This window comes from Carcharodon carcharias, chromosome 13 (assembly GCF_017639515.1).
Source record: "Carcharodon carcharias isolate sCarCar2 chromosome 13, sCarCar2.pri, whole genome shotgun sequence".
NCBI classification, from domain to species: Eukaryota; Metazoa; Chordata; class Chondrichthyes; order Lamniformes; family Lamnidae; genus Carcharodon; species Carcharodon carcharias.
This window is the reverse complement of record NC_054479.1, coordinates 87952621-87968558: the sequence shown is the minus strand read 5'-3', so window position 1 is coordinate 87968558 and position 15938 is coordinate 87952621. Positions and strand designations below refer to the sequence as shown.

Genomic DNA, 15938 nt, shown 5'->3' with positions numbered 1-15938 from the left:
TATAAAAGGGGACAGCGTGAGCCAGAAGGGTGGGAGGATGAGGGTGCAATGGTAACAATAGAAGGGGTGGGAGGAGTGGTTGGTGGGGACTTGGAGGCAGACACAGACTCGGGGGGGTGGAAGGAGGTGGTCGGGGAGATCAATGTGGATGAGGGTGGGATTCTCAGAAAGGTAAGGAACGTGCACATTCACCTGGACATCCTGGAAAGAAAAGGGTTCTGGTCGGTAGGCGATGATGGGGAGGTGAAATGTGATGCCAAGGGGTCAACAGTGATGGGGAAAGGACATGGGTGACTGGGGGAGGGGAAAGACCGGGGGGAGCTGCATAATTAATGAGGTGGGGCATGCCAGGAATGGGATAATATGGCATGAAAAACCGACATTGCAGCTGGCGGATGAAACAACCTTTTCCTTACCCGCTACCACACTTTATGCAAATTTGGGACAATTCCACCCGATGTTCAAACTTGACTGTCAGCTAATGGCAGCGCCTGTTGTCTGAGCATGTGAGGAATGCAAAAGTTTCCGACATGCACTGGTACTGCTTACTTATCCCAAATGATATAATACTTCTCTTTGGAGTCAAATATTGTAATTCAAAATGGTTTGCAAAATTATTTGAAGAAAAAGTACAATTTCAAAGCTTTATTCTAGTAAGGCTTATGTTGTGTTTCTTAAAACAGAATGTGTGGATGTGTTGAGGGAGGCAGTGTGTGAGTGAAAGAGAAAAGAAAATGACAATGTATCTGCTGTAGACTTCAAATATATATCAAGCAGAGACAAGGAAAGAAACATGCTAATTTAAGTTATTTCATAGAAATATATGGCAGAATTTTACCGCCACGTTTCGGTGGGGACGGGGCCATAAAATGCGGCGAGACATTCTAAACCTCATCGACTTCAGTGGGAACGTAAAATCCCACTGCCATAAAATTCTGCCCATAGGAACAGGGATAGGCCATCCAGCATCACATGCCTGTTCCACCATTCAATTAGATCATAGCTGATCTGAATTTTTCCATCTACCCACCTTGGTTCCGTAAGGCACATTACCTTTGCCTACCAAAAAACTTTTAATCTCAGTTTGACATTTTTAATCTTTTCATCTACCATTTATGTGAAGAGGTTTTCCTGATCTCACCTCTGAGCCAGCCACACTTTAATTTTAAGGTTATGCCTTCTTGTTCTGAACTCCCCCACAGAGTAAATAGTTTTTTTCTATTTATCTTCTTGATTCATTTTATGACCTTGAAAGCCTCAATTAGATCACCCCTTAATTTTCTCTACTCAAGGGAGTACATACCTAGTCTATGCAACCCATACTCATAGCCTGTTTTAGCCCAAGTGATGTTCTGATGAATATGCGCTTTTCATATTTACATTTTTTGGGATGTGGACATTGCTGGCAAGGCCAGCATTTATTGTCCATCCCTTTCAAGATCAATATATACATCCTGAGAAATGGCACCCAGAAATGAATGCAGTATTCTCACTGAGGTCTAACCAGAGTTTTAAACACCTGTAATACAACATGCACCCATTTGTATTCCGGGCCCCTCATCTATCCTCCCTAGGTCCACTTTCTTTGAAAATAAAAGAAATTAATGTTGAAAGTATTCAGGCTGATTATCATCTATGTTTTGTGCTTAGAAAATGCAAACATTGCAATTAGTGATCAGGAAAGACACATGTATACTCTTGCAAAGAGAGACAGACAGATACAGTTAGAGGCCTAAGTCTAGAGCCAGTCATGAAATGCTGAATTCAATGTTTGCAGAGATCTCTTAGAAAGTTATCAGTGCTGCCAAACCCTTTACATCTTCCACCCCCAGCTAATCCCATCACATCTATGCCCCTCCTTATTTCTAACAGAAATTAGTGTCTCCCCCTGGCCTTGTGGCATGAAAATGGCATTCGTGTACTTACTGCCACCTTAGCACTAGACCTCTGGCCACTGCCAGTGGGTCCTGAGAACAGGTGGCTTCAGGGAGGAGGCTCCCTGTAATATATAAAACAAGGTCCTATGACATACATGGGACCTGGATTGCAATTTTGAGGCACAAATGGATGGCGTTCATCCAACTGACCTACATCCATTTATGCCAGTGTTGAGTGCCTAACCTGCTGCCCTTAAGGGGGGCACCAGTAATATTTTTAGTTTTTATTCCTGTAGGACAAGGAGAAACATAAGGGTTCCTCTCAGGTCAACAAAAAACAAATTTCACCTTAGACTTTCAGGAGACGACTCCACCCCTCCCCCAGCCCACCTGGAAGCTCTGACTGTTAAACAGTTCAGTGGAGAAGCAGACGAATTTTACTACCTCACTAACTGGTGAGTTGCCTCGGTGCTACTGACTTGGCACTAGTAGAATGCAGCTGAGAGCCAGGCCTTGCAATGACTTGAGCTTCAAAGCAGTCAAAACGAGTGGGTGACAGCTGTACACTTACCTGGTGTGTGCTGAAAATTACAACTGCCCACTAAGAAGCCAGCAAAGAGCCAAACTTCATTTTCCACCAGCCAAATCTACTAACTCTCAGGTCCTCTTCCAGTTTTTCCAAACCACAGATACTGCAGCTCTCTGCAATGACAGCCACCCATGCTACCAAAACATAAGGGTGGTCAAAGCCCAAGATTGCACAACCCCCACACTGCTACCTCTCCCCCAATATAATTAAATACTAATGGTGTATCTCATTGTTAACATTCTCAGCTGTGAAAGTATTACAAGATAAAGACTATGGCAGAGGTATCATTCTGTTTTGTGATTGTCTTAAAGGATTGCTCTGCTGTGTCGGGGGGCCTTAAGACTGGAGCTGTGTGAATGTCATATTAAGCAAAGCTTTTAGATTTCCTTCTCCGATGATGACATTGCTCGACCAGTTGTGTTTTTACCAACAATCCAGCAGCTTTCATAGTAATTTTTCTGGTAGCAGCCAGCATGCTTTCCAAATATATTGAATTCAATATCATAATTTCTGACTTCTGGGGTTGCTGGTTTAGTATCGAACCATACCCAATATTGAATTGCAGCGTAATCAGAAAATTTACCTTGATTCGAATTTCCACTTTGGTGAAAGCAGCAACAACAGTTAAAATAGCTTCATTTTCAGCCACAGGTTTGATTTCCCAAAACTGGAAAGGCATATTGACATGGTATCTCTGAATCAGGGTGAAAATATTGAAAGTGTCCATCTTAAAGGACAACATCTGTTCCTCTGGGTCAAACGTGATACTGTGAATGCCATCTGTCCTCCATTGTTTACCTTTAAATGAGAAACAAGTGGTTAAATCTGAGATTGAACTGTATCAATGAAAGTGAAGTCACGCCACCAGGGCTGAAAGTGGGAGTTGACCCCACTTCGGCTGATGGCGGGACCCAGGGTAGTATATTGCCAGCAGCAGCAATTAATGGCTACCATCAAACAAGTACAGCAGTCTGATCTCAAGAACTGCCACCCAATCATAGGGCCAGTAGCCTCTGCAGTGCCACTGCTAGCAGTGGCCATCCCTGAGGCTGCAGCTCCAGGGAGAGGGCACGTAAGTGGTGGGGCACCCTTGAAGATAGGTGAGTTGAGCTGGGAGACATCAGGCACAGGCCCTTGTGATCAGCAGGGTGGCAAAGGAATCAGGTTGAACATGAGAGAATATAACCATTACTCTTTTATATTCAATGGCATTGCCATTGCTGAATCCCTCGCTATCAACATCCTGTGGGTTACCATTGACCAGAAACTGAACTGGACTAGCCATATAAATACTGTGGCTACAAAAGCAGGTCAGAAGCTAGGAACCCTGTGGCGAGTAGCTCCCCTCCTGACTCCACAAAGCCTGTTCAACATCTACAAGGCACATGTCAATAGTGTGATGAAATACTCTCCACTTGCCTGGATCAGTGCAGCTCCAAAAACACTCAAGAAGCTCAACACCATCCAGGAGAAAGCAACCCACTTGATTGGCACCCCATCCACAAACATTCACTCCCTCCACCACTGATGCACAGTGGCAGCAGTGTGTACCATCTACAAGATGCACTGCAGGAATTCACCAAGGCTTCTTCGACAGCACCTTTCAAACCCTCGACCACTACCACCTAGAAGGACAAGGGCAGCAGACACATGGGAACACCACCACCTGGAAGTTCCCTTCAAGCCACTCACCATTCTAATTTGGAAATATATCACCGTTCATTCAATGTCACAGGGTCCAAATCTTGGAACTTCCTCCCTAACAGCACTGAGGGCGTACCCACACCACATGAACTGCAGCATTCAAGAAAGCAGCACATCACTACCTTCTCAAGGGCAATTATGGATGGGCAATAAATGCTGGCCTAGCCAGCAACGTCCACATCTCATAATTAATATTTTTAAAATGGCTGGTTGTGGATTGCAGCAGGATGGGAGGCAAGTATTGTGGGAGGCAGAGACTGAATATGGGTTAATGTCTGAGGATGGGCATGGGGAGAAGGTGCTGGGATCAATCAAGGACTTAAAGTGATGAAGGAGGAATCACAATGCTGATAAATTAAGACTGGCTTACCAAACAATGAATAGGCTTTATGGAAAAAGAAATTCTAGAAATTTTGAACTTTCTGAAGGTTAATTCTATGAGTGCATGGCTTCACTCCAATGCTAAATCTGCATACTATAGATCTGGAAATAAATCAGACCTGAGCAATGTAGAAGACTCCCCCAAGGAGGCCCACTCCACTTCACTCTGATGTGAAGTTGGCTCTGACTCTGAATTTTATACTCCTTGTAGTATGATATGGGTTTTATAACTGAGTAATTTTTCAATTGTTTGTTATGTTAAAAAAATTATGTTATATGCAAACCATTTTCCCGCCATTGGGGGCAACCACCTGAGGAACCCCACAGTTCACTGTCCAATATCATGGGAAAAGTGTACAACATCCTGAGATGTATACGACAAGGAGTCCTTTGCAACAAAGTGCGCTGCAGTACTTTTACAAATTCCAGGACAAACACTTCACCCCAATATTCAAGGGGAGGGTGGGTGATGTGGAAAATGGCTGATAAATTCAACAAATTGTGGACATCCTGTATCTTATAGCTCCGCCTCCCACCTGGCAACCAGCCAAATGAGCCAATGGGCAGGAAGGAATACTGGCAGCAAGGGGACACTACCAAGGGCCCTTACAACTTAGTGGGGTGATGGGTGGGGTAGGAACGAAGCTCCAGTTGGTGTTCAGGAGGTGGACATGGAGGTCAGGAATCAGAAGGGCTGGGAACATGAAGAAGTCATTCAGCTCCTTGAGCATGTTCTGCCATTCAATTAGATCATGTCCAATCTGTATCTTAACTCCATCCACACTCCTTTGCTCTGTAACCTTTAATACCTTAAAAATCTAGCAATCTTAGGTTTTGAAATTTTCAACAGATTTTTGAGAGGGAAAGAGCGTTCAATTTCCACTAGCCTTTGTGTGAAAAAGTACTTCCTGACATCACTCCTGAAAGGCCTAGCTCTAATTTTAAGATTGTACCTCCTTGTGCTCAACCTCCCCCATCAGAGGAAACAGTTTCCCTCTATTTACCTTATAAAACCCTTTAATCAATTTAAATGCTCCAATTATATCACCCCTTAATTGTCCATATTTAAGGGAATGCAAGCTTAGTCTGAGCAACCTGTCCTCAGAATTGAATCCTTTTCGTCCTGCATACTAGCCTTTTATGATTCATGCACTAGGACACCAAGATCCCTCTGAATCTCAGAGCTCTGCAATCTCTCACCATTTGGATATTATGCTTCTTTATTATTCTTCCTACAAAAATGGACGATTTCACATTTGCCCACATTACACTCAATTTGCCAGGTCTTTACCCACTCATTTAACCTGTCTATGTCACTTTGTAGCTTCCTTATGTCCTCCTCACAACTTAATTTCCTACCTATCTTTGTGTTGTCAGCAAATTTAGCAATGACATCATCTGTCCCTTCATCCAAGTCACTTATATAGATTGTAAAAAGGTGAGCCCCAGCACTGATCCCTGTGGCACACCACTCGTTACAACCTGAACCAGAAAAAGACCCAGTTATGGCTACTCTCTTGTTTCCTGTTAGCTAGCCAATCTTCTATCCATGCCAATATATTACCCACTACACCATGAGCTTTTATTTTCTGCAATAATCTTTGATGTGGCACCTTATCAAATGCCTTCTGGAGATCCAAGTACAGTATATCCACCGGTTCCCCTTTATCCACAGCGCATGTGACTCCTTCAAAGAACTCCAATAAATTGGTTAAACATGATTTCCCTTTCACAAAACCATGATGACACTACCTGATTGCCTTAAAGTTTTCTAAGCCCTGTTATAACATCTTTAATAATAGATTCTAACATTTTCCCTATGACAGATGCTAAGCTAACTGGCCTGTAGTTTCCTGCATTCTCCCTCCCTTTTTTGAATAAAGCAGTTACATTTGCTATTTTCCAATCTAATGGAATCTTCCCCAAATCTAGGGAATTTTGGAAAATTCAACCCAACGCATCAACTATTTCACTAGCCACTTCTTTTAATACCCTAGGAGGAAATCCATCAGGACTTGGGGATTGTGAGCCCGCAGCTCTAACAATTTGCTCTTTACCACTTCTCTGGTGATTGTAATTTTCCTGAGTTCCTCCTTCCCTTCCATTTAATGATTTACAGATATTTCTGGGATGTTACTCATAACCTCTATAGTGAAAACCAATGCAAAATATCTGTTCAATTCATCTGCTATCTCCTTATTTTCCAATGGACTCAGAATAATGTTGAGTGAGGGATGATGTGGTGCAGAATCTTCATGTGGGTGTACGCTGCTAAGCTCGCCATCGCCACAGGAACAGTCCACGTCCTCTCCAGCCAGCTCCAGCACGTGACTCTCGAACAGAGTGAGGACCTTGATGTCCGGCACTCCACCCCCAGTCTGGGACCTCTCCCATTGATTGTATGCAATCCTGTCCTGCATAAAGGCAGATGGAGAGAATGTGAGAGAAGGTGCAGATCAGGCCGAATGAGAAGGATGTCGGGTGTGCGTGTGTGCTGAGTGGAGCCATGGACGGGATGAGGAGGCTATCTCCACAGGAGATTAGGTCAAATGGAGTTGAGAGAGTGTGTGAGAGAGTGAGCGGTGATGTCCCTTGAGCAGGCAGAGAGTGAGATATCAGTGAATGTGTGATGGGATTGTGAATGGAGGAATTGAAATTGATGAGATAGTTGACTTAACCTGGTTGCACCGATGAGATCCATTCATCCATTTTCTGCACTGAATGGCTGACCTCTTGTGTGCAGTGTTGGCAATGACCATCTCTGCCACCGCCCCCCAACCTGGAGTGGTGAAATTGAAGGGCCTACTGTGGCTAGAGTGGGGGTAGAGGACATCGAGACGGGCCTTCATGGCATCCAGAAGGCGTCCCAGGGATCTGTCACTGAATCAGGGGGCTGGACGCTTCTTGGCTTTTGAGGTCATGTCTTCACCGGAGTAGTCCTGGGCTGCAACGTTGAGAACTGTGCGCGCGGCTGCAGTTTAAATATGGCGCACATGTGGAAGTGGCGAGGTAACAGAGTGGTAGGCAAATTAGAGGCCAGCTGCCAATGATCCAGCATCTTCCCCATGACTGCATAATTTATGAGGCAGGACGGGGATGACAACATGAAAACCCGCCATTGTGGCTAATGGGTAACTGCCTTTTTTCACGCCCTCTACCGCACTTAGGGCAGAATCATCCCCATTTGCACTAAGTCCAGTATAGGGCGGGACACTCAGCATGATTCCCACAGGGCAACAGACTGGCTGAACACACGATCTTCGCTTTTTAGCTCATTAAGTTATGCATCAGCAAGGAACTCGGTGAATCTCGGGGCAAGTCGCTTGCCCTGCCGTCATCTCTTGGGGTTGAAGATCCTAGCACCATGTTTAAACAGCACCCAGATAAACTTTTACTCACTGCAGGCCAGGTGTTAAGGTGACAAAAAAACTAGGGCACTTAAGCAAAGGAAACCCTCTGTTCCATGGTTCAGCGAAGCCTCCCTAGGGATTCTTCTCCAAGCCATCCAGGAAAGGCAGGAGGTCCTCTTTCCAAGGAATGGGAGCAGGACGCCCTCTCACCTGCCCAGACCGGCCTGGGTGGAGGTCACCAGGGAGGTTAGTGCATGTGGGGCCCAGAAAAGGACCACCATGCAGTGCAGGAAATGGTGAATGATCAGGTCCACTCCACCAGGGTAAGTGAAACTTCTACTCACTGCAAACTCACACTTTCTTAAGGGCATCAAGCAGTCTAAGGGTTAGAGCCACAGGGATGTCACACATGACCAGCAGATGGGACATCAGCAATGAATGTCTGCCAGCCACTTTAAGCTTTCCATTTCATGTAGGCTCCTGGACAAACGGCATCTTAATCCCTTAATGGGGGAGGGCTCAGCAGAAGCAACAGGCATGCGTGCTTCTGAACTCTTTCATCCATTGTGCTCACTGTTAATCCTCTGTTTTTATGCAGGACAAGATTGCACATAACAAAAGAGAGACAGCCATGACCCAAGGGGGAATCCTGGAGATCTAGACCCTGTCAAGTTTTGAAGAACAGGTCGCAGAACTCGCTTCTGAGGAAAGGGATCATTCATGCATGGAAGGCAAGATCGGCCTCTGTGCATCCTCTATACATCAACAAGATGCAGGCAATGACTCTGAGTAATCTTTAATGTATCAGCCTGCTTAGTCAATCACTAAATCTCTCTTCTCTCTATTCCAGGTACCAGTAAGAAAAAGAGAGGACTTCCTCTACTGGAAGGCTCAGCCCCAGGCCCCAGACCACCTCTGAGTGGGGAGCAGAATTATCCTCAGTTGAAGAATCAGCACTGCATTCACCTGCACCATCCACTAGTGCAGATACGTACCTCGGTGGAACCTAGAGTAGTCTTGGGTTCACAATCTTGTGATAACCTCACAGATGCAGAGACAGGCAGTGGAACTTCAGGCAGAGTTGTCAGAGGCCATCCACAGAGTGGAACGAAGGATGGAGGGAATCCATCTACATTCTGTCTGCAGTTGTGGGTCTGGCATGCGAGCACATCAAAGTTTCCATTGAAAGGGTAACGACCGCCTTGGAGACCAAGGTCCAGCAGTTTATGTCGGATTTGCACTCGGACCTGCACACCATCGCATTAGCAATGGGTACGTTCCAGCAATGGCTGGATGAGAGGGGGAACAAGGCACCTCCAAGTGAATCTTCTCCCCAAGGAGACAGGGAGGAGCCATCAAGCACCCAAAGGGAGGAGGAAGCGCCAGCCAGACACCTTGGGGGCATCCACCCAGAATGCTCCGAGGGTGCTCTGGTGCTCGAACTCCCCTCTGCCAGTGACCCCATCAACTTCAGGTCAGGCCGAGGAGGGTGCACCTGCACCTAAGCAAGAGACCCTTAGCAGGCTGGGGTCCTCAACACCTCAGGCCACCAGAGGATGCTCACCAAAGTCATCTCAGACAATAGGGCACAGCAATCAGCAGGATACCTCCATCTCAGCTGCAGATATCGGGGCTGCACCTGGACATAGTGGTAGGGTAAGAAAAATTAAGAAGTTAAGAATGCACACTGGTGGCATGGGTGTTCACTCATGGTGTTGACTTTTCACTTCTGTAAATATATGTTGCATTAATCATTCTCCAAATCTCATGCATTTAATTCATATTCAATTTTCTTCAATGTCTCATGGTCATTTAAGGGTCCAAAAATTAGCCCCCAAATGAACTCCCATCTGGACCCTCAGTTGCATAAATTCTCAGACAATCTCACCACAGTCAGCAGCCTTTATTTCTACATCTGCGACATCAGGAAATGCACATCATCTATGACACTGATGCCTGGCCAATACACCTGTCAGCCTTAAATATCAGGCAGACATGCTTTGGTCTCTGGAGAAGTGCTCATCAAGGTTAGTGATTATCCTGCTTCTGTTGCATTGATGTCTGTTGTTTGTGGCACAAGTAGTAGTTTCAACTTGCGTTATATTCATTTCTCCAATGTGTAGTTTGCAATGGTATTTATGAGAATGAGCTGATGAAAACAGTAGTTTCAAACTTCAAAGCCCATAAGCTTTCATGTCTCTCTGCAGCTTGATATCGTCTCCGCTTTTAAGACTAAATGTCATTTCATGCTGAGTTCCCACTCTCCCAACATGTGATGCTGAACTAGGGAGGGAAGGGTCAATCGGAAACCTACAAATGTCCGCATGAGGAGTGTGAATGTGTGATGCTGGAGGTGTGTGCTCATCTTGATAAAGCTGTCTGCTTACATGTGACCATCTTACATTGGATCTAGCTGGCTGCTTAGCGGAGCTTTACGTGACCTTTGCGGAAAGGCACAGCATGCAACTCTACCTGGAATTAATTGCATGACACTGACTTAGAGTATATAGAAAGGAATGGCCTTTGTGAGCTGGACCATGTTGAGGGCCGTGATACTCTGAAAACGATGCAATTGCAAATCTCCTAAAGCCTCAGCACAGCCTATGGCCAGAATTTTCCCGTCGGTGATTTGGGGGCGGGGCCCGTTCGCCGATGGGAAAACGACGCGGAATGACGTCAGGAGGAACCCCCGACGTCATCTTGGTCCCTTTAAATTTTTAGGAAGGCGGGTGGACAGCGAAATCAGCTGTCCGCTCACCAACCTATCAATGGTCAATTAAGGCCATTGACAGGCTAATTAAGATCATTAAAGACCTGCCCGTCCAACCTTAATTTGGACGCTCCTGATAATGCATGAAACCTCATCCACTGGCGGGATGAGGTTTCATGTCCTCTTTTAAAAAAGTTTAATAAAGTTTATGTCATTTTTATTAACACGTCCCATCTCGTGCGACATTGTCACATGAGGGGGACATGTTAATAATATTTTTATTTTCCTATTTTTTAACTTTTGTGCACTGTCACTAATCTCCCTGAGACAACACTTAGTCTCAGGGAGCAGTGCGATCTTTTACGCGCATGTGTGAAAGAGCGCACTTTGACAGCTGGAGATTTCCTCCCCCCCTGCACAGAAGCGCATAGCGCTTCCTGTCGGGAAGGCCGCTAGGCGGGCCTTAATTGACCCACCCACTCAAAATGGCGGCGGGCCCAGTTTCAGCGGCGGGGGTCGACTGTCCACCCGCTGCCAAGCCGGTGGGGCCTGCATGCCCACCAAGGGCAAAATTCTGCCCTATGAAGGGAAGATATTGTCATTGACTGCTGTGTCAATACTGACTGTGCCAGGTTTCACCCTAACGCAAAGGTCATCCAGGACAGAGGCTTGTCAGGCTTCCGACAACTGTAGGGTCCCGAGTGTTTACTAATCATCAAACCACTGTCCTGGCAAGGCATTCTTTGTGAGGACAATCCAAAAATCCCTTACAGTTTCACCTCATGATGTAGAGTTAAAAGGTCACTGTGTCCTGATGTGCGAAGGACGATTTAGTCGTTGGTAGCAAGATGCTGTCTCTGCATTATGCATTGCTGACAGTTGGCAACAGGACAAATGGAGCTCCATGTTGATCCGTCCACACGCAAAGCATTAACAAATGGTATATGTGTTTGGGCCGCCTAATTGAGTGGTGTCACACTGACCTGAGTGCATCCCTGTGTAATTTGCAATTGCAACTGCTTAAAAACTCCCATGCATACTGACTTGGTGTGGTTTTGGGTGAAAGGACTACACCATGTGGAGTTGCTTAAGATTGGGCACTAAGGGAGTGCTGATCACTTTCCACAGCAGCTACATGTTGCTAAGGCTATTCTTCCTTCCAAGGATAATCCCATTATTAGGGAATATGGTGACTAACAATATTTCTGTGTAGTTGTGAGATATTTAACCTTTCATCAGATGCACAAGCTGAGAATGAAGGTTTTGGGGCAATCCATGCTTAGAAAGCTGAAGAAAACATCAATTGTGAAAATTTGTCATCACCTTAATCCTCCTGGAATCTTGTAGATATCAGGTTGTCACGAGCACATCTGCCATGTCGTACCCATGCAATGGCAACCTCATTTAGCTCGTCTGAATCCTTGCCCTCTTCAGAGTCATCCCCTTCAACATCCTCCTTGTCCGAGGAGACGTCTAGCTCCTCAATGTTTCCCTCAGGGAACACATCCCCACTTTGCAGCACAAGGTTGCACAGGGCGCAGCAAACAATGATGATGCAGGACAATCTGTGGTGAGTACTGGAGAGGGCTGCCTGACCAGTCCATACATCAGAAACATATCTTCAGGAGGCCAATTGTTTGCTCTATTAAGGACCTTGTGGTGGAATGTGCTGCATCGTATCTCCCTCAGCTGCACTATGTGGACAGTGAACAGGCATCATTAGCCAAGTCTTCTGGGAATAACCTTTGTTCCCACGGAGGCAACCTTCTAAGCATCGAGGTCTCTCAAAGTTCTATGGCACCTGCGAGTAAGTCAAGAAGTAAGAGTCCTGAGTGCTCCACAGATCAGCTGGATGCTCAGAGAGTGAAATCCTTTTCAATTTATGAATCTCACTTGCTGCTGCTCTCAAGGCCACATTTGTGCAGTCGATGGTGCCCTGCACTTGAGGGAAACTTGGGATCGCTGTGAATCCCAGAACTCTGTGGCAGCCTGGCTTGCATCATCATGCAGAACTGGAAGTAATGGTGAGTTTTTTTGAAAAGGGCATCTGTCATCTCCCTTATGCATTTGTGTGTCACCAATTGTGATATTCTGCAAAGGTACCCAGTGGAGCCCTAGCAAAAAAGTCACCTTCAAAGCAACTGGCATGGGATGCTCCCCAAGTCCTTGCAGCATGAGTTCCCCACAGAGAAGGTGGCAAACCTGAGCTACACATCCCTGGACAAGTGAAGCCGCCTGCAGCACTGTCTTTCACTGAACTCCATGTATGAGCTGCAACCTCTATATACCCTTGGTCATGCCAAACGTCTTCCTGGATTTTTCCCCTTCTCGGAAGAATTTGGGACTTCCTGGGGCCCCGTTGCCTCTTGTTGCTCAAGCTAATGCTCCTCCTGGACCTGTGGACCAACATTAAAATATTAATGCTGAACTCCTCCCACACGCCTTGAAACCCCTTCCATACTAATTTTTTCATGCCTGTTTTTCCAACTGTGCCATTAATCACTGAAGGCGAACATGGTGCTCAATAAATACATGAGTGCGACCACCTTCCAACCTTCCCCTGTCACCCAACAAGTTCCTTCCATCCTCCTCCATAATTACCATCTCCTAACTCCCATCCCTCCTGCAACTATCCAGCCTTCCCTGCATGTTACCCTTGATCCCATCAGTCTCCATGTTGATATCCATGTTCACCTTCCGATCTCTTCAATGTCGATGTCCCCATGTCCTTTGTTGATGTGACCCCTCCCTTTCTCGAGGACGCATACACCTTTACTTTGAGACCACCCCCGCCCCCAATGAGACCATCCAATACCCCACCATGATTTTTCAACTGCCAACCTACAGAATCCAGATGCCTCCCCTGAATGTTACTGTGCCCTCTGTTTCCCAATACTCTAACTCTACATGCTTTAGTTCACTGACCACAACCACAACATTCCCTGCACAACCGTCATTGCCCAGGGAGGCTTTCCCCTGTCCAAGATGGGAACCAAGACATCTGTGCCTTTCAGATCCCTCTAACATGGCCCATGCAGTCCCAGGACAGTGTCTTATACTTGCCTCCGACAGCATCATCTCAACCCCAGGACAGTCTCTTAATCTTCCCTGGACAGTCTTTTAACTTTTACCCCCAGACAGTCTTTCACATTTCCCCTATGTTCCTTGCCTCCCCAATCCCGCCACCAGCCACAACCCCACTGCTCCCTCACCCCCCACATCCTGCCTCCTCCATCTCACCTTTCCCTGTGATCCTTGCATCTGCCACCCCCAGTCCTACCTCCATCTCATCCCTCCCCACTGATTGTGCCTCCCGTGCCCAGCCTTGGCACAGCTTGTGCTACAGGCCCCCAATATATCACAGTGATGGTATGAAGGGAAGGCAAAAGCAGCATCTGCTGACCTCCAATCATGGATGAACTGAAACTCACCAGGTGCCCACCACTTATATGGTCGTAAAACAGAACGTTCTAATCAGCCGTTGGTGGGGCACTTAACTTGGAGGGGGCACATTATTCCGATGATCTGGCCTTATAATGAGCATTCTTGAGATGCTAATAAATGCAAATGAGGTTCCTGACACTGCACAGTGGGAAACTCAACCGCCTTGAAAGTCGGGTGAACAAAATTCCAAACTATTTTCAGCTGGTGGAAAACTGATTTTTTCATTTAAGCCAAATTAAGGGCCCTGCCCACCTTGATTCTTGCTGCTGACGGGAGCATATGATTCTGTACACAGAGTGGGCCTGAACCTCTGAGCAGACAGGATGTCAGGCTGGTAAAGGAACCCAGAGTTGCTTAGGAGAGGAGAGGCCCATACAACAGCATGGGGAATGGGAAAAATCAAACAATAGTGCAGGGAGTATGGCTTTGGTTGAACTTCATGAGATGTAGAGAAAATGGAATTATACATAGCTGAGCTGAGAGCAGGGCTTGCCCTTACTGCAGCCAATTGGGAAAAAAAGGAAGCAGACTGCCTACCCCTCCCCCGCAACATCCCAGTCCCAACATCACTAAAATTCTATTTACTTATTTTAAAAGTGCAATTATCATATTGCAAATTCACATCTCAAGTTTATAACTTGCAGAAAATATGCAAATTCGCAAAATGATTGGCATCCGTGCATACAGTTATAGTTGGTACTCAATATTTACTCATTGATGGCTCTATAGCTGCTTTGCTCAGTTTTATTCATATATCCACTGCCTACAGAATTCTGATTCATTGCTGTTTTATGATTAGAAAAGTTAAGGTAATCAGAAAGCGTGAGGTGGCAGGTTTTGTGACTCAGCGGTGGTGTTCCCGCTTCTGAGCCAGAAGCTCTGGGTTGTTGCATAGAACCCAATCCCCTTTACTATCAGGTCAGACTGCCTAAAAGTGCTGGGGGTATGGTTCGGAGGGACCAGGGCATGCGTTACAAACTGAAAGGAGCGTGTGACTATTGTGAAACGAAAACTGGGTATGTGGGAGCGACACTTCCTCTCCATTGTGGGTAAGAACCTGATCATGAGGTGTGAGGCACTCTTGGTGTTGCTGTACATGGCACAGGTCTGACCCATTCCTCAGTTCTGCGCTGTGGCGATCACTTGAACCATCTTTCGCTTTGTCTGGAAGTCAAAAACGGACCATGCTCGCAGGGACACGACGCTCAAAACTCTAGATAAAGGGGTAAAAAACATGCCCAACATCGCCCTCATCCTGATGGCCACCTTTATGCGTGGCTGCATCAAGCTGTGCGTAGACCCTCAGTACGCAAACACCAAGTGTGAACTTGTGGTGTTACAAAGGTTGGGTCTGACCACGCTGCCGCGGAATGCTCCAAGTAGTTGGACCGTGCTGTACCACCTGTCCCTTGTGGAAAAATTTATGCAGAGAAACACTTGACCACAAGTCCATCAGGCAGTGGTCAGCATGTATCGTCCTAGAGGCCCTGTGGGCAAAGGAGATGATGGATTCTGTTGGATAGTTCCCTGAGCAGACTGTCAAAGTCATTTGGCAGAATGCCTCATTGTCAGAACTTTCCAACAAGCACCAAGATGGAGCTTGTCTGGTGGTGAGAAAGGCTTCCCCATCAGATCCTTCCTACATGCCAGAAGTCTCACCCCCTCTGCACGTTGCCCTCGAGGTGGCTGTGGTGGGGAAGAGACCGTTGTTCACCTCCTTGTGGAATGTGCCTTGCAAAGGAGGTCGGTGGGAGAGGCAGTGGCTTTTGTCGAGGTTCATCCTGAGCAGTTCTGTGACACAGGACTCTGTGCTCTATGGGCTGTTCCCAGGGGGACACACCAAGACAAACATCAGCTGCAGCTGGAGGATCATCAACTTGGTG

At 46.4% G+C, this 15938-nt stretch overlaps 1 protein-coding gene across 1 annotated transcript in view; it reads right to left on the bottom strand.

Annotated features, from left to right (window-relative positions):
* dnai7 (dynein axonemal intermediate chain 7) overlaps positions 1–15938 on the bottom strand; it is a 145195-nt gene that overhangs the window by 37014 nt on the left and 92243 nt on the right. The window contains exon 10 of the mRNA XM_041203096.1: positions 3050–3264. Coding sequence (XP_041059030.1) covers positions 3050–3264 — 215 coding nt within the window. The remainder of the gene's footprint in view (positions 1–3049; positions 3265–15938) is intronic.